At 36.3% G+C, this 27,394-nt stretch overlaps 1 protein-coding gene across 1 annotated transcript in view; it reads left to right on the plus strand.

Moving 5' to 3' along the window:
- ZNF326 (zinc finger protein 326) overlaps positions 1-26,805 on the plus strand; it is a 43,499-nt gene extending 16,694 nt beyond the window's left edge. Inside the window, exons 8-14 of the mRNA XM_042782828.1 lie at positions 7,674-7,785; positions 16,425-16,572; positions 17,688-17,787; positions 19,836-19,966; positions 21,720-21,815; positions 26,374-26,541; positions 26,638-26,805. Coding sequence (XP_042638762.1) covers positions 7,674-7,785; positions 16,425-16,572; positions 17,688-17,787; positions 19,836-19,966; positions 21,720-21,815; positions 26,374-26,541; positions 26,638-26,805 — 923 coding nt within the window. The remainder of the gene's footprint in view (positions 1-7,673; positions 7,786-16,424; positions 16,573-17,687; positions 17,788-19,835; positions 19,967-21,719; positions 21,816-26,373; positions 26,542-26,637) is intronic.
- Positions 26,806-27,394: the final 589 nt, after the last annotated feature.

A 27,394-nucleotide genomic window follows, 5' to 3' on the forward strand; every position in this document is an offset into this window, starting at 1 on the left:
ATTTTATTGAAATATAATTCATGTACGGTAAAATACACAAAAGTAAATAGACAGCGGTCAGTGATTTTTTGGGCGGAGGGTATATGTGGTATTCTCTCCCCTCCACTCCCATTCCTGGTAACCAACAAAGAAAATTTCATTCCATATATAAATCTTTCCTTGACTTTCTACAATAATGAACTAATAGTATATTTGTCCTTCTGTGATTGTGACTTACTTCACTCAGTATAATGTCCTCCAGGTTCATCCATGTTATACAGTGTTTTGCAGATTCTACATTTTTCTTCAGCGTTGCATAGTATTCCATTGTGTATATGTATTGTAGTTTGGTTGTCCATTCTTCTGTTAATAGGCACGTAAGTTGTTTCCATCTTTTTGCTATTGTATATAGTGCTGCGATGAACATGGGTGTGCATATATCTGTTCTTGTCTGGCCTTCACTTCTTTAGGGATTGTTGGGTCAAATGCTATTTCTAATTGCAGCTTTTTAAAGACTTGCCATACTGTTTTCCACAGTGGTTGTACTATTTTACAGTCCCACCAGCAGTGTAGGAGAGTCCCAATCTCTACATCCTCATCAGCATTTGTTATTTTCTGTCTTGTTGAACTTTGCCATTAGTGCTGTGTTGAGATGATATCTCATTGTTTTGATTTGCATCTCTGATGGCTAATGATTGTGAACATTTCTTATTGTATTTGCTGGTATGAATTTATTGCTGTCATTTTCTTATGTGCTTTTTCGTGGTGCTCCTGATTTCTTTGTTCCATATAATTTTCTGTGTTGAGCTCTTTTTTGTTGATGAATCATGTTATCACTTCGTTGCTGTTGTTTTTTTAGTGTTTGCTAAATACTTGTGCTGGTCCTTTTTTTTATTTTGCTGAAGGTTTATCATTTCTCTTTGAGGTTACTCTGTGATTTATAATTTTCTTCCCAAGTTTAAAACAGTCTCTTCTGTCTTGCACTTGTCTTGACTATACCATTTAGAAGTTCTGTAACTACACAGTTTTTTCTCTCTTTTGGTTTGTAGGTGTCTTCATTCGTCAATTGATGTCTCTGGTTCCCTGTTTACAATCTTGTAGGCTTATTTACTTTGGATACGTCCATAACTGGGTTGGTTTCTGGGTTATGTCATCAAGTGTGTTAATGGTCAGTGGGTGTTTGCTGTTGTTGGTTCTCTGTCCAGAGGACTCCCTTTAGCATGTCTTGTAAGGTTGGTCTGGTTTTAACAAATTCCCTTAATTTCTGTTTATCTGGAAATGTCCTAATTTCACCATCATATTTGAGGGACAGTTTTTCTGGGTATATAATTCTTAGCTGGAAATGTTTCTCTTTCAAGGTTTTATATATATACTACCTATTGTCTTCTGACCTGCATGGTTTCTGCCGAGAAATCTGAGCTTAGTCTTATTGGTTGTCCCTTGTAGGTAACTTTTCGTTTTTCTCATGCTGCTTCCAAGATACTTTCTTTGTCTTTGGTTTTGGTGAGTTTGATGATGATATGTCTTGGTGATTTTCTTTTGGGGTCTATCCTCTTTGGGGTTCATTAGACTTCTTGAATGGATATATTCTTGTCTTTCATCATACCATGGAAATTCTCTTCTAGCAAGTCTTAGACAATTTTCTCTATGGTTTTATTTGTCTCTTCCTGTTATGGAATTCCAATTACACATATCTTTCTTCATTTTGTTTTGATCTTTTATCTGATTGAACTCTTTCCAAAGAAGTGTTCAGGTATTTGTCTCCAGTCTCACTAATTCTGTCTCCATTGATTAAATTCTACTCCTTTGCCCTTTCAATGCATTATCTATTTCTGAAAATTTAGTATTGATCATCTGGATTTCTGTCTGTAGATTTTGTATCATTTCTAATTTTTCATTTATTTTGTCATTTTGTTCTTGTATTATCTTTTGAAATTGTTCTAGGGTTTTCTGTGTGTTTTCCTCAATTCTGTAGGTATTTTCCTTGATCTCTCAATTGGTTGAAGGTACCTAAATATAATTTTTTTTTAAATTGTGATTTGGGTAAAAGTTTAAAAATTCACTTTCCATACAGTAGTTCACACACACGTTGCCCCATGACATTGACTACAGTTTACCCCAAATGCAACAGCTCCCCTCCCACTTCCTCCCGATAGTTACCACTTCCCTGTGTTCACCCCTCCATACACTCCTGCCCCCTGAACTGTCTCCCTGTGCATAAGCAGACCTTCTTTCTCCCATGATTTGTTCTCTCCAAGGAGTGTATCTACATCAGGTAAATGTTCAACTCATACGTCTGTGATTTGTTTGGCTGGAAGCCACAGGTGTGGGTTCAATTCCAGACCTGAAGGGCAGCTAGAGACCATAGTCTCAGGGGTTCCACCAGGCTCTGTCAGACCAACAAACCATATAATTCCTTTGAATTCCTTATCAGGGAGTTCCAGTGCTGCTGCTTCCTCAGGGATGTGTTCTGGGTCTGTATCCTGGTCATTTGTTTCTCCTGCTTTATCTCGCTTCTTTTTGTGGACTGTGATGCTCTGTTGTCTCTTGGGCATTGTGATGTTTTTGTGTTTATGTTTAATTGGTGATTGTATGTTGGAGTGACTTGTCCATGATTTTCATTTTCTTTGGATTCTATCTAAGCAAGCAGGGAACTGTGTTCTCTGTTCCCTAGTTGGCAGCACTTACACACTCACCACCTGTCTCCTTTCGCGTTGTCAGCCTCCCATACATTTCTGCTGTCCTTGGCAAACAGAGCCTATTCTTAGGTCCCTGGAATCTGAAAAGCCAATATGGCCGCCATGTATAAACAATCAAAATGGCTGTGCCCTTCGAACAGCCGAAAGTCCACAGCTCAGGTGTCTCTGTCCTTGCTGTTTCTCTTCCTAGTCATCGGCCACCAGCACAGTCATCCCTGTAGCCCTTGGCGACCAGGCTGATCTTTAGGTCAATTATCAGGTCCCAACACCACTTGGAAGTATTCAGGCTGTTGGTCCCATCAGAGTAGCTGACATTCTGCTGCTCTGACTCTCTCCGTACTCACTGTTTTTATTCAGGTTTTTCCACTGATTGGTGCAGAATCCAATTCTGTATACTTATTTTCAAAGCTTAGGGCTCCAGGATTATCTTCTGTATCTCTATCAATTGATTTTTCTTTTCTTTGTTGAAGAGGGTCTGTGTAGCTTGTCTGCCTAATCTGCCATCTTACCAGAAGTCCTTGAGGCTGTAAATGTTTTCAGAAGTTGATCACCCCATCTTCCTTCTGTGGAGTGGCTGGTGGGTTTGAACCGCTGCTGTTCTGGTTAGCAGTCAAGTGCCTTATCTACTACACCTCCAGCGTGCAAGCACTGTTATATTTGATTAGCATCTTAGGAATTGTAAATAAATTCCATGTATGTTGTTATATTAACCTTCATATAAGTCTTGTGAAAATTGACAAAGCAGGGTTGCAAATCCTAAATGATAAGTTTTATGTGCAGGTTCCATTTAAAAAAGAACCATTTCAGTCACAATAGTATCAAGAAGAATAAAGTACTTAGGAATAAATTTACCAAGAGACGTGTAAAATGTATACCCTGAAAGCTAAAAAAACATCGGCAAAATGAAATTAAAAGGTTCTAAATAAATGGAAAAACATCCCGTGTTCTCATGGCTTGGAAGATTAAACATTGTTAAGATGACAAAACTGAGTAGATTCAATGCAGCCCCTAATAGAATCCAAGATAATGTATTTTTTTAAGTCAAGCTTGATTCTAAACTGACAAACTGATTCTAAAATGTGTGTGAAATTACAAGGGACCCAGAATAGCTAATTCTGGAATAAAGTAACACAGAAGAACACACACTTCCTAACTTCATAATTCACTACAAAACAACATAATCAAGTATACTACTGTTTATTGAGGTACTATTCACAACAGCCAAATGGTAGAACAAGGCTACATGTCCATAAACAGATGAGTGGATAAAAAAATGTAGCACATAACATACAGTGGAATGTAACTCCACCATAAAGAGAAATGAACTTGGTACTTGGTACAACATACACAAACCTTGAAAATAGCATCTTGAGTGAAGTCAGTCATAAAGGACACATATTATATAATCCCAGTCAAATGAAATATCTAAAATAAGCATATTTATAGAAATTTAAGTTTATTAGTGGTTATCAAGGATGTTTGAGAAGGAGGGAGAGGAAGGCTCTCATTACTTAAGGGGCATTAACTATTTGTTAAGGGTGTTAGGAAAATTTTGGAAACATTGATGGTTGTACTTGATCATCATAATTGCACTGAATTATATGTGTAAAAAATGTTGAAATGATAACTGTTTTGTTACAAGGTGTAGACTCACCTAGCAAAAAGTAATTTGGTCTTTGATCTTAGTTCCTGAGATATCCCTGAGGGTGTTACTTTTTGCCCGGTTGGGCTAAGGATCCTCACTTGGTAATTGAGGAGCCAGTCCAGTAATTAATTGACAAGGAGAACAAGGCTGGCTTATGTAAAGGGACAAAATTAAGAGATATTTTGGGGGCCTTCTTGACTGAGAGCTGCTAGGTATGGCATGTCCATTAGGACACAGAGGCTTAGCTTGGAAAATCCTCCCAGACCTGGGTAAAAGAGTTACATGTATATATTATGCTTAGAGCTGTTCAGGGACAGTAGCTAGGCTGGTGGCAGTAGCAGCAGAGACACAGGGAACAGGGCCTGGATGAAGGCAGTAGAGTGTAAAGGCTGAACCTTAGCAGAGAGTTGTTAACACTGATAGCTGTGGGCACTGAAGGGGCCAGGCAGAGTAGTGTATCTTTCCTGAGCTATATGGTGGTGGCAGCTGTGACAGAATCAGTGGCTGCAACAGCTCCAGAAAGTAAAGCTGAACTAGCCCTTGACAGAGGCATATGCTATTAAAGCACACATAAATGCCATGCCTCACCACCCTTTTTTTTTTTGTTTCCCATTTTAACAAAACTTGAGAATAGTGTAGTAAAGCTGAAAATGAAGCCAAAATTCTTTAGGTGAATCAGGCTTTCACTATCAGGTGTGAAATGGACATTTCGAAAGATGTCTGTGAAATGTACAGGAATAAGAGGTCTTAGCTATACTGTAGTATTTTAAGATTTGGAGAAAATTGGTTGGAAAAGAATTGTTAAGTCATTTGACTGGAGGTACAAAATATATAATCTAGTTTTAGCTATGAAAGGGAAAGGAAACCACTTCCTGTTTGCGGTAATATATAAATGGATTTTCCACAGTCAGTATGGCGAAAACCTGTGAATGAGGGTTTTAAAAATGGTAACTAAAATAAGAATATACATTTAAGCTCTTACAAGGAAAAATAATACAGATAATTCATTTTAATGTATTGGTACTGTATAATTTTAAAACTTGTTCCTTTGTATACATTAAAAAACAAAGAAACCCCATTGCTGTTGAGTTGATTGCGACTCATGGCTACCCCATATGTATACATATCCCAAACTAAACCTATTGCCATTGAGTCACTTCTGACTCAGCTATTCTACAGGTCAGGCTAGAGCTGCCCATTAGGTTTCCAAGGTTATAGAAACCTAATGGTGTTGGCAAAGAACTAGGATGGCAAGATTTTGCCTCTCGTACTCTGGTCATGTTATCAGGAGGGACCAGTCCCTGGAGGAGGATTATCATGCTTGATAAAGTAGAGGATTAGTGAAAAAGAGGAAGACCCTCAACCTGATGGATTGACATAGTGGCTATAGCAGTAGGCTCAGGCATGGTAACGATTGTGAGGATGGCACAGGATTGGGCATTGTTTTCTTCTGGTGTACTTAAGGCCACTATGAATCAGAACCTACTCTTTGGCACCTAACAACAACAACATATGGAAGCAGACTGCTTCCATCTTTCTCCTGCAGAGTGGCCGCTGGGTTCAAACCTTTCAGTTCGCAGCTGAGCACTGAACGATTGTGCCACCAGGACTCTCTGTGTATACATTAAAAAAACCCAAAACCAGACCTACTGCCATTGAGTCGTTTGTAGCTCATAGTGATCCCCATTGGCTTCTAAGGCTGTAAATCTTTATGGAAGTAGATTGTTTTGTCTTCCAGAGAAGCTGGTAGGTTTGAACTGCCGACCTGGTTAACAACCAAATGCCTTACCCACTATGCTACCAGAGCTCTTTATCTGTGTACATAGCAGATACTTAATGTTTATTCTTAGTTCCTAGGAATTCATGATTCTGTATTGAATATTTGTCCAGCGATAATCCAAAAAGATAATATATTTCAAGAAAGAACTAATTCATCATGAGATACCACTTCACAACCAGTAGGATGGCTATAATTAAAAAAGAAAAATATTTAGTGAGGATGCAGAGAAATTGATATCTTCATACATTGCTAGTAGGAATGTAAAGTGGTGCATCTGCTGTGGAAAACAGTTTGATGGTTCCTCAATTAGTTAAGCAAAGAGTTACTATATAACTCAGCACTTCCACTCCTAGGTATATCCCTCCAAAAATTGAAAACAGGTATTCAAACATACTTACACACCACGTTTGTAGCAGTAGTATTCATAATAAGCTAAAGGGTAGAAACATTAATCCATATGTCTATTAGCAGATGAATGGGTAAACAAAATGTAGTGTATTCATACTATGGAATTTATTTCGCTATTAAAAGACATGAAGAACCAATAGCATGGTAAAATGTGGATAAACTTTGAAAACATGCTATGGGAAAGAACTCGGACACATAAGGCCACATCTTATAACTATATGAACTATTCAGGATAGGAAAATCTTAGAAACATAAAACTGATGAGTGGTTGCTAGGGGCTGGGGAAAGGTGAATGAGGAATGTGTGCTTAGTAGACATGGGGTTTCCCTTTGGGTGATGGAACAGCTTCTGAAACTAGATGGTGGCACAGTATTGTGCATGTGCTTAATGCAACTGAATTCTTCAAAAATGGTAAAAGTGGTAACTTTCATATCTATTTTACCACAATTTTAAAAAAATTTCTAAAAGGACCCTTATTTGGGTGTGTATGTGTGTTTAGATATTATAAGAAATTTTAGGAGCGCTTTTACTATTTATATGGGAGCTCTGATGGCCTAGTGCCTAAGGCATTTGACTGCTAACCGGAGGGCTAGTGGTTCAAACTCACCAGCCACTCCTTGGAAGGAAGATTGGGCAATCTACTTCTGTAGTGATACTGCCTAAGAAACCCAAGGAATGAGTTGGCAAAAACTATGAGTTGGACTAAAAACTATGAATCCACTATGAGTTGGACCTGACTTGAAGGCAGTGTGTTTGTTTGTTTTGGTTTACTGTGTATACATGAATTCCTTGCACCCAGTATCTAATACTCATTGAACTTCATTCTCGGGGGAGCCAGGTTATTTTAGCATTTCCCAAGTGGTAATATGCAAGATGATTTTAGGCGATGTGGACACAGTTGAAAGGAAGATAAGCCAAAATACATATGATTTAAATAAAAATATATAATAAATCATCACATAGATGAGAAGTAAATATGGCTAAATTCATGATGATTGTTTTCAAATGAATGAAATTGCTGAATACTGAGTAATCTCAAATTCAGGTTTTTCTGGTTAACTGCAGTTAAATCATGATTACCAAGTAAATGCTTTATGAACTGGTGATTTGAGAAGGAGAGTAGAGAATTGATTTGAACTTTTGATCTTTTATTTGCTATCAGCGAAAACGGATTCTAAAATGGAAGAAAAAGAAAAACGACGAATTGAGGCTCGGCGAGAAAAACAAAGGCGCAGAAGAGAAAAAAATAATGAGAAATATGGAGATGGATACAGGTTTGTGATGATTTGAATCAGAAAATTAGGCTTATTGAAAACTAAGATGTGTCCTACAAAAGGTAGTTTCTTTTTTGAGTCTTTGGTTTCCTTCTTCCTCTTTTATTCTGGAGGAGCAGAGACCCAATAATTGTACCTTAGAGGGCTGCTCTCACACTTTTAAGACTCCAGACGCTACTTACCAAACTAGGACGTAGAACATAACTTTTTAAAACTATTTTATGCCATTTGACTGAGAAGTCCCCATAGGGTTTGCAGTGACTTTTTTTTTTTAAACAGTATGTTGCTAGGTCTTTCTTCCTAGGCACCTGTGGGTGCACTCAAACCTGCAATTTTTGGGTTAGCATTATTTGCACAACTCAGGGACTCCAAAGATATAGGAATGCTTTGAAATTTGATATTTATATGCAGTCACCAGAAATCCTGTTCATAATGGTAATCCAAAATATGAAATACCCAAATAAAAGTATTCTTAAATAGAAATGAAGAAAACTATAGCCTTGAGTAATTTGGCTATATAGAGATAAAGTGATAATCTTGAGTAGGAACACTAAATGCTATAAAAATTTCAGTTCTTCCTATTTCAGATCCCAAAGAAAACTCAGGAAAAGAAGAGTAAATGCAGAGTAAGACAAAAATCGTTTAAAAAAGGGGGTGAGGGGTGGGAGACCAGGTTTGCTGGTCTAATAGAGCCTGATGGAATCCCTGAGACTGTGGCCCCTAGCTGTCCTTCAGGTCTGGAATTGAACCCATTCCTGTGGCTTCCAGCCCAAGGCAGGGATATGAGCTGAAGATTTATATCAGGTAGATACATTCCTTGGAGAGCTCAATCCTGGAAGAATAGAAGGATTGTGTATGCACAAGGAGACAGCTCAGGGGGTAGGAGTGTCTGGAGGGAAGGATACAATGAAGAAGTAACTATGGGGAGAAAGTGGGAGGGGAGTTGTTGCATTGTGGGAGATTGTAGTCAATGTCAAGAGAATATGTATGTGAATTGCTATATGGAAAGTGAATTTGCTCTACACTTTTACCCAAGTCACTATAAAAATTTAAAAATAAATAAATAGGCACTAGTGTTTTAGATAATTGAATTACTAGAAAACTGTAATAGTTCAGATTATGTGTTGATATTCAAAGTTAATCTGTGTAACAAAGTTACTAGTTTGTAAACAAACTGCATTATAAGTACAATTGTAATATATAATGCAGGAGATAGTATAGGAGAAAAAAGGAATTAACTTGAGCAACTGATGAGAAACAACATAAAAAAAATGAGTTTAGATCCTTTTTCATATAATTTACAATGAATAAATTTACATGGATTAAAAAAGAAAATACAAAAAGGGAAAAGTACAGAAAAATAAAATGGAAATTTTGATCTCTGCAAAGAGAAGATTTTTTTCCAGGAATAAAAGTTATAAAATAAATTACAAAGGAAATGATGGGCAAATTTGGCTAAATAAATACTTAAAACATAAAAGGAGAGGAAACATTCTTGGAAAATATTATAAACATTAGAAATAATTAGTTAACTATCACTTGGTGAATTTTTAAAAAAAAAAAAAACAAGAAATCTTAGATTCCCAATAATTTTGTGAAGAAACACAGTTATTTAATAGGTTTGGGAGAGAACATTCAAACTTACTATATGTTAAACTGAAAAATTAAGTAATGGTATGCCGTTTTATTAGCAAGAAGAAAAAGAATTGATTTGCTAACTAAGATGTGATCAAAGGACACTTAAAACTTGCAGATGGTACACTAATGTGGTTAGGAGCTCTGGTAGCCTAGTACCTAAAGCACTTGACTGCTAAGCAGAAGGCTGGCGGTTCAAACCCACCAGCCACTCCTCGGAAGGAAAGTTGGGCAGTCCTACATCTGTAGTGATACTACCTCGGAAACCCAAGGAGGGGTTGCTATGAGTCGGTTCCAACTCGATGGCATATAACAACAACAAACACTAATGTGGTTACATCTCTATTGGAGAGCAGTTTAACTTTTTTTTTTTTTTAATGTGCCTTATTCATGATTGCCAAGAAAATAATATTAGAAGAGTTTTATTTTGAATTGTGAAACAAACACATGCCACCTATAGAGAGTGGTCAGGTGAATGTAAGTCTTGACACATCTTTTTATGGGCTCTTAGGCCACTGTTGAAAATGCTTCTAAAACTTAATATAACAGGAAAATGCAGGTGAAATAGAAAAGTATATATGCAAACTTAAAAAAAAATTTTGAGAAAAAACACTACCTGGAAATAAAACAGAAAAATAAATTGTATAAATTGGTATATTTTTTTAGTCTTTTTGTCTGAAATCTGCCCAAGTACTGATATTGCAAGGAAAATAAGTTAATACATTTCCCGCTCATTATTACGTAATTTTATTTTCTGATTTGGGTGAAAATGTACAGAACAAATTGATTTTTCCACTTAATGATTCTTACTCATTTTGTTTTCTAACATAGATTATAATCCCGTTGTATAATTAGACTCTTTCCACTTCCTCCCTCTGTTGCATTCGTGTGTGTCCTTCCCTATCCGTTTGTGCCTCCTCAGCTTTATTCCCTGGACAAATGTTCATCTTCTGGTTTCATATGGTTGATTGTTTTGTGGTGGTTTGTAGTGCATACCTCCCTGATGCCTTTATGTTATTTGGCTGAAAGTTGTCTAAGGGCCTTAGTCTAGGCTCTAGCAGACCAATACGCCTGTTCTTTTATATTAAGTTAAGTTGTATTCCAGATTTTCTCCCTCTCAAACCAGGACCTTCTATTGTGATCCCTTTTAGTGCTGTTGACAATGGTAGTTGGTTACCATCTAGTTTTGGTCTCAGAATCATTGAGGCTGGAGTTTGTATGGTAGATTAAGCCTTTGGACTAATTGTTTCCATGTGTCTTTGATTATCTTCACAATTCTTTACTCTGGGAAGACACCAATAGTAGATGTCGGGTCACAAGCTTTTAAGATCCCAGTTATTACCCACCCACATACGATATGGAGCGTTGTCTTTGTGGATGATCTTGGTGGCCCCTAATACTGTAATTTTGAGGCCTTCCCCTGTCCCCCAGGGCCAAGGACTCATTCCCTCAGTGTATTTGGTTATGGCTAAGAAGTTTCCATAACTTTGCCTTCTCTGTGCTCTACTATATTCATGGATATATTTGGAGCATACATAAATAACCTTTGTAGAAATATCCTTTGTCAAACTTACATATATATTTGTGGGTGTAGTCCCATTTGCCTTCCCAAAACTGTTTAGCTTGTGTGTCATAGATTACTGTTACTACTTTTATTGCAGGATTGTGTATGTAATAGCATTTACCACTGTTGCCTTTAAATCTTGTTCTCCTCCCAGCATCTTTCTTTGCCTTGATTATTTTGTGCTGATCTCCCTCTTACTGTGCATTGTCTTTCCCTTCACCCAAGTTAATGTGTGTCTACCCTTTAGTTCGTGATCTACCTTTCCATCCCCTCTCACCCCTGGTAATCTTCAAAGAATCTTTCTTTCTGTGTGTAAACCTTTTCTTGACTTTTTATAGCAGTGGTCTTAGTATTTGTCTTTCTGTGGTTGACTAAAGCATAATGGCCTCCATTATAAGGTGTTCTGCAGATTCATCATTCTTTAACATTGGTTGCATGGTATTCCATTGTGTGACTGTTCTGTAGTTGTTTATCCATTCATCAGCTTTTGGGAACTTAGATTGTTTCCATCTTTTTGCTCTTACGAATAAAGCTATGATGAACATGGGTATGCGTATATGTAATGTGAATAATGCTACAATGAACATGAGTGTTCTTGTCACAGCTTTTATTTCTCTAGGATATATATCTAGTACTGGCATTGCTGGATTATATTTCTAACTTTTTAAGGACATACAGCTGAGTTTTGTTATACTGTTTTACACAATGGTTGGCCATTTTGCAGTCCCACTAGCAGTGTATGAGGTTTCCAGTCTCACCATACACCTTGCTAGTATTATTAATATCTTATTTTTATTTTATATCATTATTGTTTTGATTTGCATCTAAGGGCTAATGATCATGAGCATTTCTTTGTGTTTGTTGGCTGCTGAAGTCTAGCCATTTGACTGAGAAGTCCCCATAGGATAGGATGGAAAGGTAGATCACGAACTAAAGGGTAGACACACATTAACTTGGGTGAAGGGAAAGACAATGCACAGTAAGAGGGAGATCAGCACAAAATAATCAAGGCAAAGAAAGATGCTGGGAGGAGAACAAGATTTAAGTCGGGTCCAACCGGTACATAACAACAACATAATTATTGTGGAGTTGTTTATTTCTTCTTTCAATTCTGTTAAAGTTTGATTTATGTATTTTAGGGCTCTTTTATTGGGGTATAGATATTTGTAGTGGTTATAACCTCAGAAATTAATTTGATTGCCATTTACTTGATAATATGTTCTTCTGTCCTTTGATTTTTAGCTTATTTTTGTTTTGGTGTCTGAAGTGTGTGTCTTATGGATTGCATATTAGTGGATTATGTTTTATCCATTCTGCTACTCTCTGTCTCTTGACTGGTGCATTTAATCCATTTACATTCAATGTGTAATTACCGATAGGTATGTATTTACTGCTGTCATTTTGCTCCTTTTTTGGTGCAGGTAAGGCTGATAGTTTCTTTGTTCCATAAATTTTTCTGTGCTGAGTTTATTTTGTTTATGGAATTTTTTTATCCTTTAATTTGTTGTTTTAGTGTTTACTGAATCTTTATGACTTCTTTTATATTTTGGTGAGAAGGTTTAATTTTCTTTGAGATTACCTTGTAATTTATTACTATCTTCCCAAGTTTAAAGCAGTCTATTCTATCTTTTTATCGTCTTGACTTCCTCTATAGTTGGACGTTCTGTAAGTACACCATTTATTTGCTCTTTTTGCTTTGTAGTTTTCATCATTTACAAATTGACATCTCTGGTTTCCTATTTTTAGTCTTACAGGTTTATTTTCTGGTAGCACTGTGGTTAAAGCATTGGGCTGCTAACCAAAAGGTCAGTGGTTCAAACCTGTCAGCCACTCCATGGGTGAAAGATGAGGCCATCTCCTTTCATAAGATTTACAACCTTGGAAACCCCATGAGACGGTTCTGCTCTGTCCCTTAAAGTTGCTGTGAGCTGGAATCACCTTGATGGCAGTGGGTTTGGTTTGGGTTTTACTTATATATAAATAGTTAGTTATTGTTGTTAACACTAACAATAAATTGTTAGTGTTATTTCCCTGTTCTCTTTCTTTTCTTTTGTTAAATTCACCAGTGGTTTATAAATTTTATTAATTCTTTTAAACAACGAACTTCTAGTCTTAATTCTTACTATTGTTTTTCTGTTTTCATTTTCTGATTGAGTCTTTATTATTTCTTTTTTTCTGGTGACTATTGATGTTTGTTTCCAGATGATGATGATGTGTGTCTTAGTGTATCTAGTTGTTGTCTGCCATTGTTGGTTCTCTGTCTGAAGGACGGACTCCCTTTTGCATTTCTTCTAAGGTTGGTTTGGTTTTTATAAATTCTCTTAACTTCTGTGTATCTGGGCATGCTATAATTTTGCCCTCATACTTGAGGAACAGTTTTGCTGGATATAACATGTGGTTGATGCTTTTTTTCTTTCAGAGTTTTACATTGCCCTCTTGCCTGCATGATTTCTGCTGAGAAATCAAAGCTTAGCATTATTCATTCTCCTTAGTTGGTAACTTTTCATTTATCCTGAGTTGCTTTCAAGATTCTTTCTTTTTGGTTTTGGCAAATTTGATTATGATATGTCTTGGTGACTTTCTTTTGAGGTCGATCCTATTTAGGGTTCATTGAGCTTCCTTAATGCTTATCTTTCCCACCTCATGATATTAGGGATATTTACTTCTAATATCTCTTTGATAGTTTTCTCTGCCTTTTTTAGTCTCTGTTCTGGAATTCTAATCTTAAGTAATTCACAAAGTCAGCCTTTTTTTTGTTTGTTTTTCTCCTTTTCCTCTAACAGATTAGTAGTAAGAGATTTGTCTTTGTTGTTATTGTTATGTGCCGTTGAGTCAAATCTGAATTTCTAGAGGTTTCTTGTTATTTAATTCTAGCAAGGAATTAAATTTGTTATTGTTGTAGTGACCCCTCCTTGGGTTGCCTTGCAAGGGGAGGCAGTATCACTACCGGAAGTAGATTGCCCCACCTTCCTTCCAAGGAGTGGCTGGTGGGTTTGAACTGCCAGCCTTCTGGTTAGCAGTCAAGTACCTTAGGCACTATGCTACCAGAGCTCCCAACAACAGCAACAACAACAACAGCAATGGTAAGAGATTTGTCTTTAGTTTTGCTAATTCTGTCTTCTACTGATTCATTTCTACTGCTTTGCCTTTCTCAGGTGTTACCTATCTATGGAGTTTTAGTATTAATCTTCTAGATTTCTTTTTGCTGATTTTCTGTTTGTTTTGTCAGTTTGTTCTTTTATTGTTTTTGCTGAATTCTAGTTTTGTCTGTTTTCTTCAGCTTTGTCTACGATTTCCTGGCTGTTGTCTTTGTTTTCCTTGATCTCTTTCTTAATCTGATGGAGGGCTGGCCCTAAGTGTAATTAATTCTTTGAATTCCTCATCAGGTATTTCCAATACTGTTTCTTTATCCAGGTTTTCTGGCCCTGTTTGGTGGTCATTTGTTTGATCCATCCTGTCCTTTATAGATTTGGATATGATATAACCATGTTGATAAGATAAATATTATTTGGAGTACATGAGAACAGAATTTTCATTTAGTGGTTTTCTCCATAATTCAAAATAGAAACCAGATGACAGTAATCAAATGAATGTCAGTTCAGCCAAAATTTTTATTTAGGATACGGATTCTTTAAAATAGTCTAAAATTATTTTTAATTTACAGAACAGTTTTGCTTTATATTCTCAAGATTAGAGGTTGATAGTCAGTGACTGTTCTTGAGATAAATGCCTTTTGCATATTTGAGAGATTTATAAACCTAATAAAGTGGATGGGAAAGTGACTTTGTGTACCTGTACTGCTGGAGCCTGGAGGAAGAGGGACCAGTGTATGAGAAGTGTGCACCAACAGTGGATGGTGAAGTGTGCCACAAGACAAGTACAAGGTGCTCTTTTGAGACCTCACTTCTAATAAGAGTAGACAACCAGGAAAGACTACATGATGGAGGTGGTAGTGGTATTTGAATTGATTAGGAACATGATAGGATTTCAGTAGCTATAAGGCAACCCAGGTAGAGAGCATGCTTGAGGTAAAAGCAAAAGAAACAGGAATGTTTCTTTGCTATTCAGGAAGTGGAAGGTTACACAAATTGAAATGACTCCAAGCGGGATGAAAGGTGTAATCTTACTCAGTTAATGAATGCATAGTATGTACCTGACATTGTCGTTTTAGTTATGTGTGATAAAGCTAAAAGGGGATGCAGATTTTTTAAAAATCTCTTGGACGGCAGCTAAAAGTGTTTTGACTTTTTTTTTTGAGTTTTAAGGAGCCAATTAAGGAAGTAATGACAACTAATTATATTATGTGTTACGTTAATTAATAATAATAACTGTGTCAGGAACTGTTGTTAGCGCTTTATGTGGGTTAAGTTTTTTAATCCTCATAACACTTATGTGAAGAAAAAAACAACTTAAGGCTCAAAAGAATTTAATTACTTGCCCAAGGTCACAAAAAGGGCCTACAATGGAAACCTAGCAGTTTGTCTCCAGAGTCCATACTCTTAACCAGAAAAACAAATCTGGTATTAGTGTGAGGAATTAATTAGAAGATGGACGCTGTAAGCAGAGAAACCAGTTACAACTAGATTTATTATGACTGTTACCAAAATTTAAGGAAAAAAAAATAGAAAGCAGATAAAAAGTAGAAGCAGTTAAATGGAGGAAAAGGGGAAATCCATTCTCGGCTGACTCCTGAGCTTCTAAATGTATGTATTCATCCAGTCTAGGGCAGACCAATTCAGTATCCTGAAGTGGTCTGTTAGGTCTTTGATAGCCTAAAAGGTTCAAGGGAGTGGATTATGATTGCTGGTATTGCATCTGGCTTTTTTGATATACCCTTAGTGGTTTGGTAACTTAAGGATGGAACAGTGTATAAGTAGTAGAAGTTTGGAATTTGATGGTCTCAAAGTTTACTGTGGCATTATAGTATAGGCTACAAGTGGAAAACTCAGGACTAGATTCATTAGATCCGCTTATTCTGTCTTTGTAACCAGAAGCTCTAGGTTGGACTAGAAATGCAAAGGGATATAGTGACACCCCCCAAAAAAAGCCCATCCAGCTTTGTGGAGTTGATTTCAGCTCATGGTGACTTCACGTGTTGTAAACTATGAGCTATGCGGCAAAGTTTTGAAGGCTGTGATCTTTCAGAAGCAGATTGCCGGGCCTCTCTTCCAAGGTGCCTCTGGGTGGGATTGAACAGCTAAATTTTGGGTTAGTAGTCAGGTGCTTACCTTTTGCGCTCTGGGACTCCAGTATAATGAGAATGCTCTTCAAATAGGTATTGAAACTGATAATTTTCCTGACTCAAGCTAAATGGAAATCAACCATAAGACACAAGAAAGAATATTGTCTAACCTGGTATACTTTGCTTTATTGGTATATTCGTATGAATTCTTTCTAAATGAATAAGACAATACTTAATAACTTTTATTTCCCCTTATAGAACAGCATTCACGTGTTCATTTTGTAAATTTCGAACGTTTGAAGAAAAAGATATAGAACTGCACCTGGAAAGTTCTTCACATCAGGCAACATTAGATCATATTCAGAAACAAACCAAATTTGACAAAGTAGTTATGGAATTTTTGCATGTAAGTAGTTGAAATGAGAAGCACATTTGAATTCCTTAGAATTTTTTCAGAACAGTTCCCCATCCCTCTCCAATTTTATGTCTCTAAGATTTTAAAAGAAGAATTGTTTTAAAATAAACCCAGTATTAGATGTGAATTCCTCTCTAATGGAATTTGAATTTGTTATTTGAGAAAACGTTTTACATTTTTCAGTGATCGCTGGCAGAGATGTTAGCGTGGGAATTCCTTTAATAACTGTTTGTTGATAAACAGTCAACTTCCATCTTATGAGTGTCTACTGTGTATCAGGAGTTGGTTGTACTTGGTACTTCGATTTATTGTTTCATTTGAGTCTCATGACAACTCGTTAAATCTGACAACTCGTTAAATCTGAATTCAGAGCCAGAGAGCCTGGTGTTTGCTCACTGGCCTTTCTGTTATGAATGTGTTGTCATCAGTTGAACAGTTTTTCTTGTATACCTATGAAAGGTGCTGTGTCAGACACCGAGGACACAGACACCACCCTCAATGAAGTAACAATTGGAAATAGAATATATTGACACATACACAGGTGACACAAGTAAGTGAAAAGCTAAGCATGCATGGTATAGATAGACATATGTCATACATAGGAGTTTGGAGAAAGGGGGAAGATACATTGGGGGCAGGAATGCTTGAAGGAAAGAGCTTGAGCTAGATTGCTAACTTTGTGTGTAGTTAATTTGGGCAGAAGAGATGTAATAACATGGTAGTGAGAACTATACTATAATCCCACCTCTATATCCTTGCAGAATTGTGTCCAGTGATTCAAATTTCTTTCTGTAATTTCCTTAACTGGTTCTTATTTGTCACTTAGAACTTAAACACCCACCTATCCTGACAAGACCTCTTGTTCATTCCAGCTCTCTTGGATCTTTTTCTGTGTGCCTAAAGTACCTTTTGAAAAGGGAATGATTTTTATTCTATTTTTTTATGATAGTCTTTTCTGTTAAGTTTTAAGCTCCTTGAGAATAGACAATGGTCTTCATACTCTTTTTTTTTTTCCCATAGAACCATTATGGGTCTAAGCATATGCTAAGTACTCACTGAGAGCTTTGGGATTCTGATCTATAATATCTCCTTGTTTTGTTTTCTAGGAATGTATGGTAAATAAATTCAAGAGAACGTCTATCCGAAAACAACAGACAAATAGTCTAACAGAAGCAGGCAAAATAATCGACAAAGATGCTATGGAAGGTAAATAGTTAAATAAGTTGCTTTAGAAATCCTGTATATATTTTACCCACCATAATGTGGTTCAAACCCACCAGCCACTCCTCGGAAGGAAGGTTGGGCAATCCTACTTCCGTAGTGATACTGCCTCGGAAACCCAAGGAGGAGGGGTCGCTATGAGTCGGGTCCGACTCGACGGCACATAACAACAACAACAACAGTGTAGTTCAGTGTAAATGATGCTCCCTAGAGTGGTAAAGGGCATAGTCAAATGTGGTAACCCTGAATGGGTTATCAGAAATTACATCTTTGACTTCCTGTTCTTGTGCTTACAAATTTATCCTTACCTATCCTTATCTCCTTTACTTCAGAGAAAAAGTCTCTGTTTTCCTCTGTCTCTCTCAGTTCCTCTCCTCTTCTTAAGGATTTTTGCTCAAATGAAAACTTGTGTCTTCTGTTTTTCACTCTTCTCTTTTTATTCCTTCTCTGAAGTTTATAAGAAACAACATATTAAGTCCATTATGACTCATGCCGACACTGTGTGTATCAAAATGGAACTAGAACTTCAGTGTTTTGATTACTGAGTGTGTTATGTGTACTACCTAGGGACTCCTTGAAGCCATAAACATGCTCTTATTATTATTAAAAAAGAGAAAACAAAAAACGGGGAAAGAAAAAAACAGATTCTAGTTCCCCTAAAAGCTTTTTGCCTTTTCTTTTTTTTCTTTAAACAACCCAGCTTCTATAAGTTGTGGTACACACTCGTGTCTGTTTCCTTACTTCTCATTTATTACTTTTCCCACAGTAGACAATTTTCTGCTACCATCAGTTTGATGAAACTGCTCACAGAGGTTACCAGCACCAACTTCAGTAGATTGTTTTGGATCATCTTATTTCTTGCAACAATTTTCGACAGCTGCATTCCTGGTGCATCTCTTTACTTTCTTGGTTTCTGTGACACCTCTCTGTCCTGATACCCTCTTTATCCCCTTTTCACTTTTCAGTCTTTTGGCTTTTCTTTCTGTATCATTGCTTTAAAAGTTACTATTGCCCAGTACTCTGTCATTAGCCCCATCATCATCATCTTGATTAATTCATTTACTTGTAGTAATTAATATCCATCGACGAAAGCCAGAAATAAGGATTTATTCTAGGTATAGAGCACCTTGGGAGACAGTCCTGGTGATATGCTTTCGAAAAATTACAGCCTTGAAAATCCTATGGAGCAGTTCTACTTTGCACCATGAGTTGGTATCACCTTGACGATTCACAGCATATCTGGAACACTTATCCTATCAATTCTCTTTTTAAAATATTTACCAAATCTGTTTACCTTCCTTTTAATACTGCATTTGTTCAAATCCATTTCTTGTCTTGACAGTTTATTATCTTAACTGGTTTCTTAATTTCCAGTCTTTCTTATCTCCAGTTTTATGTGCTTTTATTATTAAAGAACTTTGAATGGATAAAATACAAATTCCTAGGTATGACACACAGATCTCTTTGTCCTTTCTTTATACTGCGGTCATACTGAATTGCTTGCAGTTACCAGAAAGTATCATTTTCTTTCATGCTTTTTCCCTTGTATATATTAGTATCTTTAACTGCAGTAAACCCCCATCTCTTTAGATCCAACACATGTTGTTCTTTATGAGTCCAATTCTGATATCTTTTCCCCATTTCTTACCTACTTTTATTTATAATTAGGGAACTTCTTATTTTACTATAAAATAATCCATCATATGTTTTATTTTATGTTGTAGTTTTGAAGAAATTGAGTTTATAAAAAGCCTTAGAGCATAAGTGTATAACATGATTAGGAAATAAAATGTAATTATTCTTTATAACTTCTAATCTGCTGTCCATTTATATTTAATCTATATATGCACATTTACAAGATGTGGTAGAAAAACTTAAACCTAATGCTTTGATCCCTTTTTTGGGGGTGAGGTGGGGGGGTGGGAAGTAAGATTATAAATAATCATGGAAACTTTAGTAGTGAAAACATAACCTGTCAGAAATAAGAATATGTGAATCATTACTTTTCTTTAATAATAGGATTTCTCACTTAGGTGTTACTGCAGATGATCACATGATGAGAGTAGAGACTATTCACTGTAATGCCTGCAGTGTATATATCCCTGCTTTACATAGTTTAATTCAGCAGCACTTGAAATCTCCTGATCATATCAAAGCAAAGCAGGTAAGTTTGATGTGTCTGATTATCTAGCAGTCATTTATTATCCTTTGGCCATTGTTTCACATCTACCTATTTGCATGTAATTTCTCTTAATCTCAGATAGTTAGAAGAATACTCAGGGAATGTAGCATAGTGATTAAGGTGGGATGCTCTGGAACAAGACTTCCTGGATTGAATCCTGGCTCAGTACACAGTGCATATTAAACAAGTAAATTAACCATTAATTTTCAGTATGCTTAGCTATAAAATAGGAGTTCTGGTGGTATAGTACCTGAGGCATTTGACTACTAACCAGAAGGTTGGTGGTTCAAATGCACCAGCCACTCCTTGGAAGGAAGACCGGGCAATCTACTTCCATGAAGATTTACTGACTCTGAAACCCAGAGGGGGTCGGTATGAGTCAGAATCCACTCGATGGCAGAGAGTTTGGTTTGGTAGCTATAAAATGGGGGTGGGAATAATTACTGCCTTATGTGTTTGTACTTAAAATAGTACCTGGCACATAGTGAGCATTTAGAAATCATAGCTTGTTATCATTAACATTTTTTTTTTTAAGTTGGCATAAAATGGTTTTATGAGTGTGTGTATGTGTGTTTAAGAGCATAAAGTAAAGAAAATTGACAGTTGGATATGACTGATATATTTTTTTGATACTTTGGAAAAACATTTGAAAACTAGCATTACCATTTACCATCGTTACTCTTTTTCAGTTAAATCTCTGGGGGGATTTTATGATTTTCTTTTGATAAGCATATTTTTGTGTCTGTATTAGCTGTATTTAAGTAGTCAAACTTATTTTAAACAAAGCTTTTCTTTTTTAATTGTGATTTGGGTGGAACTTAACAGCGCAAATTCATCTTCCGTATAGCAGCTCACTTTGTTTTATGACATTGACTGCAATCTCTCACAATGTAATAGCTCTCCTCCCACATCCTACTCATGGCCACCTCTTCCCTGTATCCTTCTCTCCCATGCAGTCCTGCCCCCGAGCTGTCTCCCTCTGCACACATAGCCCTTCTGTTCTGCCGTGATTGATCTTTCCAAGGAGTGTATCTGCCTAATGTAAATGTTCAGCTCATATGCTTGTCTTTTGACAAAACATGTGTTTATATTACTGAGAATTAGATTGCTTGGAAAGACAATTTAAAACTTCAATTATTAAAAACTTAAGTTCTTTTTAACGGGGTATACCTGAATCTTAAATTCATAGTTATGCTGAAGTGAAGCTCAGTTAGCTCACACTCCTAGGCACTTCCAACACATACAGACTTTTAAAAATCTTTGTTTTTTCTCTTGTAGAACTTTTTAATATTCACTTGTCATTTTGCTAACTAGACATTCTGTATCGTTACCTTTTCTCCTTTATATCATACAGGCTTGTGATAACTACAGCCCAGAGGAAGACTAATTACTCACGCAGTGTGAAAAATTACTCTTTTTTGATAGCATGAAAATTAGTAGTTGGAGTTGTTGGGGCCTGGTCAGGTGGTTGTAGATGGAAAGGGGAGAAAGCAATTCTCCAGTAGACCTACACTTTTATTATTGGGGACTGGGTATTTTTTTTATTAAAGTTGATTGGTTTATGGAATAGTCATTGTTTTAATCCTAAAATAATTTAGATTTTGGTCACACTGTAGCTGTTGTTTCTATATAGCTTAATCTGCCAGAAAATAAAAACATTTAAATCTAAAGGATTTGAGCATAAAATGCCATTTTAATTAGGCACAACTACCATCGGTGTGTTCTATTTTCACAGGCTTATAAGGAACAAATAAAAAGAGAGAGTGTGTTGACTGCTACAAGCATTTTAAACAATCCAATAGTGAAGGCACGGTATGAACGTTTTGTTAAGGTAAGAATTTAGGACAAAAATCTTTTAGGTAATATTGTAGTATTTCACCAATTAAATGGTGACATAGTAAATGCTTATTAGATTTAAGTATAATACAATATATTAGGAAAAATTTTACTTAGTCTCTTGCTATAGGTAAAGTATTTCTTTTCCTAATTGTTGGGATTTTGTTGGAGGGATGGGGTGATAAGTGAATCTTCTCCTCTCCTTTACAGCTCTGACTCAATTAAGATTGGAATCTGATAATAAGATGAAAATGACGGCTTTATTCTTGCTTCAAAAAAATAATAGCATGGCTTGGAGGCTATGTTTCAGGTGTGCAGTTACTATGGACTTTCTAATACTTCTTTCCTGAATTGGATAGACTAACTTCCCCCCAAACCCTGTCGCTGATCCACCTGGACAAAACAGGCTTCCCATAGTTTATCACATGGCATAGAACAGACTAGAATGAATCCTTTCTGTGGCTAGGAATACACAGAAGAGAAGCTAAGGAACTGAGAGATACATACCCAGCTTCTTCTTTGAAGCACACTGATTGGATAATCATAGATCTTTTCTTGAGTAAAAGTTGGAGGGGAGGCAGGAGACACTTTGCCATATAGAAAAAGATGCCTAGTGGAATCAGGAGGCCAGAGGAAAGGTTGTTTCTTCCTAATGTTAGGAAACTCAGATTTGATGGTAGGTATGTGTAGCTTAACTATGCCTCAGGGTTTTAATACTTGTGAACTTTTTTCTTTCTCCCCATATGACAGTCATACTCTTTATATTTCCTTCATAAGAGAAATTCCATTTGCGTCCAGTTACAGGACCAAGATGGGAGATTCTAGGGGGAAAAAAACAAGATCCTCTTCATGAAGACATTTGCCATACAACTGCAAGATTTCTTATTTTCTTTTGAACATTTCTTGTATAAACAGGAAATTAACTATTACTCAGGAAATTCATAGAAATTAGAGGTTTTTGAGTCTTCATAAAATAATACCCTACTTAGAATTATTTCTACACTGAAGAGGGAGCTGTTATGTTAAAGATTTTAAAAAATCTGTTATTGGCATCAGCAATTGAATCTTTATTTTATAGATTAAAGAAGTTTTGTTTATTTTGGCTGTTGATTCATAACTACTCTGTGAAGAGGCCTGCCATGTGACCATTCAGTTTACCCTCAACCAGGTCATCTCTATGCTGGATAATCTCAGTTCTTTCAGCTTGTTCCTTAGGGGCCTATTTTGTAATTTGTTCACTCCATTTCTGATTCTCTTTAAAAAATTTAATGCACTCCTGAATTAAATTTGATTTTGTGTGAGGTATGGATTCAAAATGCATTGGTGGTTTAGTGGTAGAATTTTTGCCTTCTATGTCGGAGACCCAGGTTAGATTCCTGGCCAGTGTACTCCATGTAGAGCCACCATCTTTCTGTCAGTGGTAACTTGTGTTGTTAATATGATATTTAATATGTGGAGCTTCTAGACTAAGATGTACTAGGAAGAAAGTCCTTGTGATCTGCTTCCAGAAATAAGCCAAAAGAAAGCCCTGTGGATCACTGTGCTCCAGTCTACAGCTGATACTGTGGATACTGCAGGAGCAGGCAGTGTTGTTCACTGCTGTTGCGTTTTGCATGGGGTTACCATGAGTTGGGAGCCAACTTGACGACAGCTAACAAGAACATGGCATCCAAAAGATGAGCATTATTGCTAGAATACAAAAATTAGGTTTTTATCTTGCTTTATCATAACCTTTTTAGAAGTTACAGTTTCTGTGGACATATGAAAATAATTTTTAATCTGGGAAGAATGCAAATTAGAATTTCTATATATGGTTTTTAAGCTACTCATGGGAGGCAGTTTGTGGAACAAGTGACATCACTGGTGGGAGTATCATGCTTATGTATATATTATGGAGAATACCTGAGTACTCCTCTAAAACCTTGTTATTCTGAATGTAATCCAGGAATCACTGTATTGGCATTACCTAGGAGCTGATTAGAAATGAAGAATTACAGGTTATACCCAGGCTTACTGAATAAATCTTATTTTAACAAGATGCCTCTTGATTGATGCATAGTAACATTAAGATGCACTGATATAGATCATTATGTCACATTACTTGGTGACTTTACTTTGTTCACCATTCCTGTTTCCTCTGTCCTCTGCAATTTATTCCTCATCATTTGCCTCATGGTCAACTCTGGTCATGACTTAAAACTCTTCTACTTTCAAATGTTCTAAGTCTGACAAAATAACCTTTTAAGCCTTTGTTCTCATCAAGATAATCATTTTGTCATTTTCTCCTAGTTCTCCCTGCCATCCCATATACTCAAGCCCGTCCCGCCATTCTAAACTACCTTACTCCTTTGTTGTTCCACTTTCCAAACCCCAGCACTGCCATCTGTGTTTAGTTTTATTAACTATGTTGTGTCTTGCTAAAAATAGGAACTGTGCCAGTCCAGTATTTGCCAGCTTTTCACAATTCACAATAATTTTTATTACTAGCTATCAGTGTGATGTGTTTCCTATTATGACTTAACCAAACCTTTTTCATCCCTTTTGTATCCCAAATTTCATCCTTACTCCCCTCACTTCACTTCCCGTATCCTTACCTCTACTCATTAATGAGTTTGAGACCGTTTGATGTGAGCTATATAACTTTTTTCCTTTCTACTTTAGATTTCCCTATCTTTCCCTAACTCCCAGTATCATTGTTGTCTATGAAGGAAAATAATATTGTTTCTTCTTCTTTCCTGTTTATCTGTATTCTTGTTTCATCAGTTACCTCCAATTACTTGCATCTGAATTTTTTCCTGTTTATTATTTTTCTATTCATCCCCAAACAGACTTGCTTGTAAGTTCCCTCCCCTAAAAATGACTTTTTGTAGATGCTAAACCAAACTCGGTGCCGTTGAGTCAATTCAACTCATAGTGACCTCTCCTTGGCTTTCTGAGGTGGTATCTACGGAAGTAGATTGCCCAGCCTTCCTTCCGAGGAGTGGCTGGTGGGTTTGAACTACCGGCCTTCTGGTTAGGCACTACGCCACCAAAGTTCCTTCTCTTCTGCCATCATACCTGAAATACTTACCCTTCATTGTGTCCTATATTCTCTTTATGTAATTTACTCTTAAACTTAGTAGTTCTTTGCTGGAGACATGTGTCCCCTATGAGGCTAAAATCAAATAAAAAGTTGCCTGGGTTCTTCCTCGAGCCTTCTGAATCAGCGTTTCTCAGATTTCCCTGATAAATATCTCTTAAAAGTGTTTAAAATATATAGGTACCAGGCTTCTCCCCTGGAAATTATGGATCAGGAGGTCTGAGATTGATTCACAAATTTTTAGCAAGGGCTCTGGTACTAGATTAAATTAAATACAAGGGCCTGTGGTATTTTTGAAGGAACTTCATTCACAGAGATAAAAGGATTCATTCTTGGGTAACCATTGTCTGTCTCCCACTTGCATCATACTTGTAAAGTAGTTCTGAGATTAACAGTGGTGGTCTAATTAGCGAATCTAAACTTCTTATTGTTTATTATTTTGAACATACAAAAGGAGAGGAAATAGTATCATAAATCCTCAAAAAACCATCACTCAGTATCACTTGCCATCTCTAATAATCTTTTACAGTCCTCCTGTTCACTTCTTTACATCATTGGACAGTGTCCATCACTTATTCTTGAAACTTTATTTTGCCACATAATTTAGTATCCTGGGTTTTCTCCTACATTGAGTATTCCTTTTCTTTTAAATTTTGTCCCTGTGTTACAGGCATTTTCATAGGATTTTGTTCTTGGCTTTTTTCTCCTACTCCCATCCCAGTACTATCTCATTTAAGACCCTAGCTTTGCTCTTCAAGCTTTGCAAGCACTTCACAAATCTAAATGCCTTACTTTGAACTCCCTTTCTCTTGAATTGTAAGCTTACATTTATAGCTACCCATTGAGACATTTAGACGGTATCTTAAATTTTAATTATCTATAGTATACACCTTCTTTCATTTTCCTCATCCTAATTTAACTCTTTCTGTTAATGGTGTCACTACATCTTTTAAGCTTTTCTTTCCAGGGCTGTTAGTGCAGTGCCCTTGCTAGTATTCCATCTCTTGCTACTCCGGTTCATCCTGCATGTTCCTACCCTGTTCCTCATTTTTTTAGTACATTAATACAGCTTTCTGTTATGGTTCAACATATATGCGACTTAATCTAGATACATAATTTAAATATAATGAAATAGCATCTATTAATGTTTAGTGAGTAAAAGATTTGTCTGCTTTTTAAATGTGAAAATATAGGTGTTATAGAGTACCTGGTTTTCATTTGAATTTCAAAAAGATCTTGCAGTAGTTGTACATTGAATTAAATTAATCAGTTTATGAAGTATATGGTAATCACTTCAGTAATTTATTTATCTACATTGATATGAAATAGGTGCTTAATACATGTTTAATGGATATATCATAGTTAGACTTAAAAGCTTCAGACAGTATTTATTTTTAAATGATACAGCAAATAAAAAGTTAACTGATACAAAAATGAATGTACTGATTTTAAAAGTTACTTCTCATGTTTTTAGGGTGAGAATCCTTTTGAAATTCAAGATCATTCTCAGGATCAGCTAGGAGATGAGGAAGAAGAAGAAAAGATTGATGAACCTATTGAAGAAGAGGATGATGAAGAGGAGGAAGAAGAGGAGGAAGTGGAGGAAGTGGAAGAAGTAGAGGAAGTTGGAGAAGTAGAGGGAGTAAGGGAAATAGAGGGAGTGGTGGAGGTAGGGGGAGCTGGAGAAACAGGGACAACTGAGGAAGATGTGGGAACTGGGGAAGATAGGGGAGCTGAGGAAATAGGGGGAACTGGGGAAATACAGGGAGGTGGAGAAGTAGAGGGGGCTGAGGAGGTAGAGGGAGCGGGAGAAGTAGAGGGGGTAGAGGGAGTGAAGGAAGTAGAGGAAGAAACAGCGAAAGAAGAGCCTGTCATCTTCTCTGTTGATCAGACTGAAGAAAATTAAATATATGGAATTTAAATGGAGCTTTAATTTCTTTTGTGTTCCTAAGTGGAAAAGAGTAAGAATTTTAATAGCTTAAAATGAATCAACACCTATGTTGCATGCATTCCACACGTTAAAGTTTGTTTTATATAATTTTTAAGTGTTTGGCATTTGTTTAATAAAATAAAAGTAGGACAACTTTTGTTTGGTTTTTATAGCTATAAAACTTAGATCTAAATAATTGTATAATTTTTAAGCTTAATTTTGATTATTGATGTTAAAGATAACAGATATGTCCTGTTAGTATATCTATTCTAATCATTTGAACTTAAATGCTGCTCTTGGGAGTAAATATTCAAGTGTGCATTAATTTTTTGAATACTTAGCCTGGAAGAGAGAAATTGGGCAAGTATTTTGTGCTCTGAGTGTGTATTTTTTTACTGCGTTGGACCTTGAATAGTAATTTGGGTTAAGATACGCTTAAAGGCTTTTTGTGACCATGTTTCCCTTTGTAGCAATAAAATGTTTTATACAAAGACTTTCTCCCTGGATTAGCAGTTTTAAATGAAACAGTTCAGCAGTTGAATGAGTATTAAAAAGAATTATTTCT

The sequence above is a fragment of the Orycteropus afer genome, unplaced genomic scaffold (assembly GCF_000298275.1).
Source record: "Orycteropus afer afer isolate SDZICR_OR568_19922 unplaced genomic scaffold, OryAfe1.0 scaffold00482, whole genome shotgun sequence".
Taxonomy (NCBI): domain Eukaryota; kingdom Metazoa; phylum Chordata; class Mammalia; order Tubulidentata; family Orycteropodidae; genus Orycteropus; species Orycteropus afer.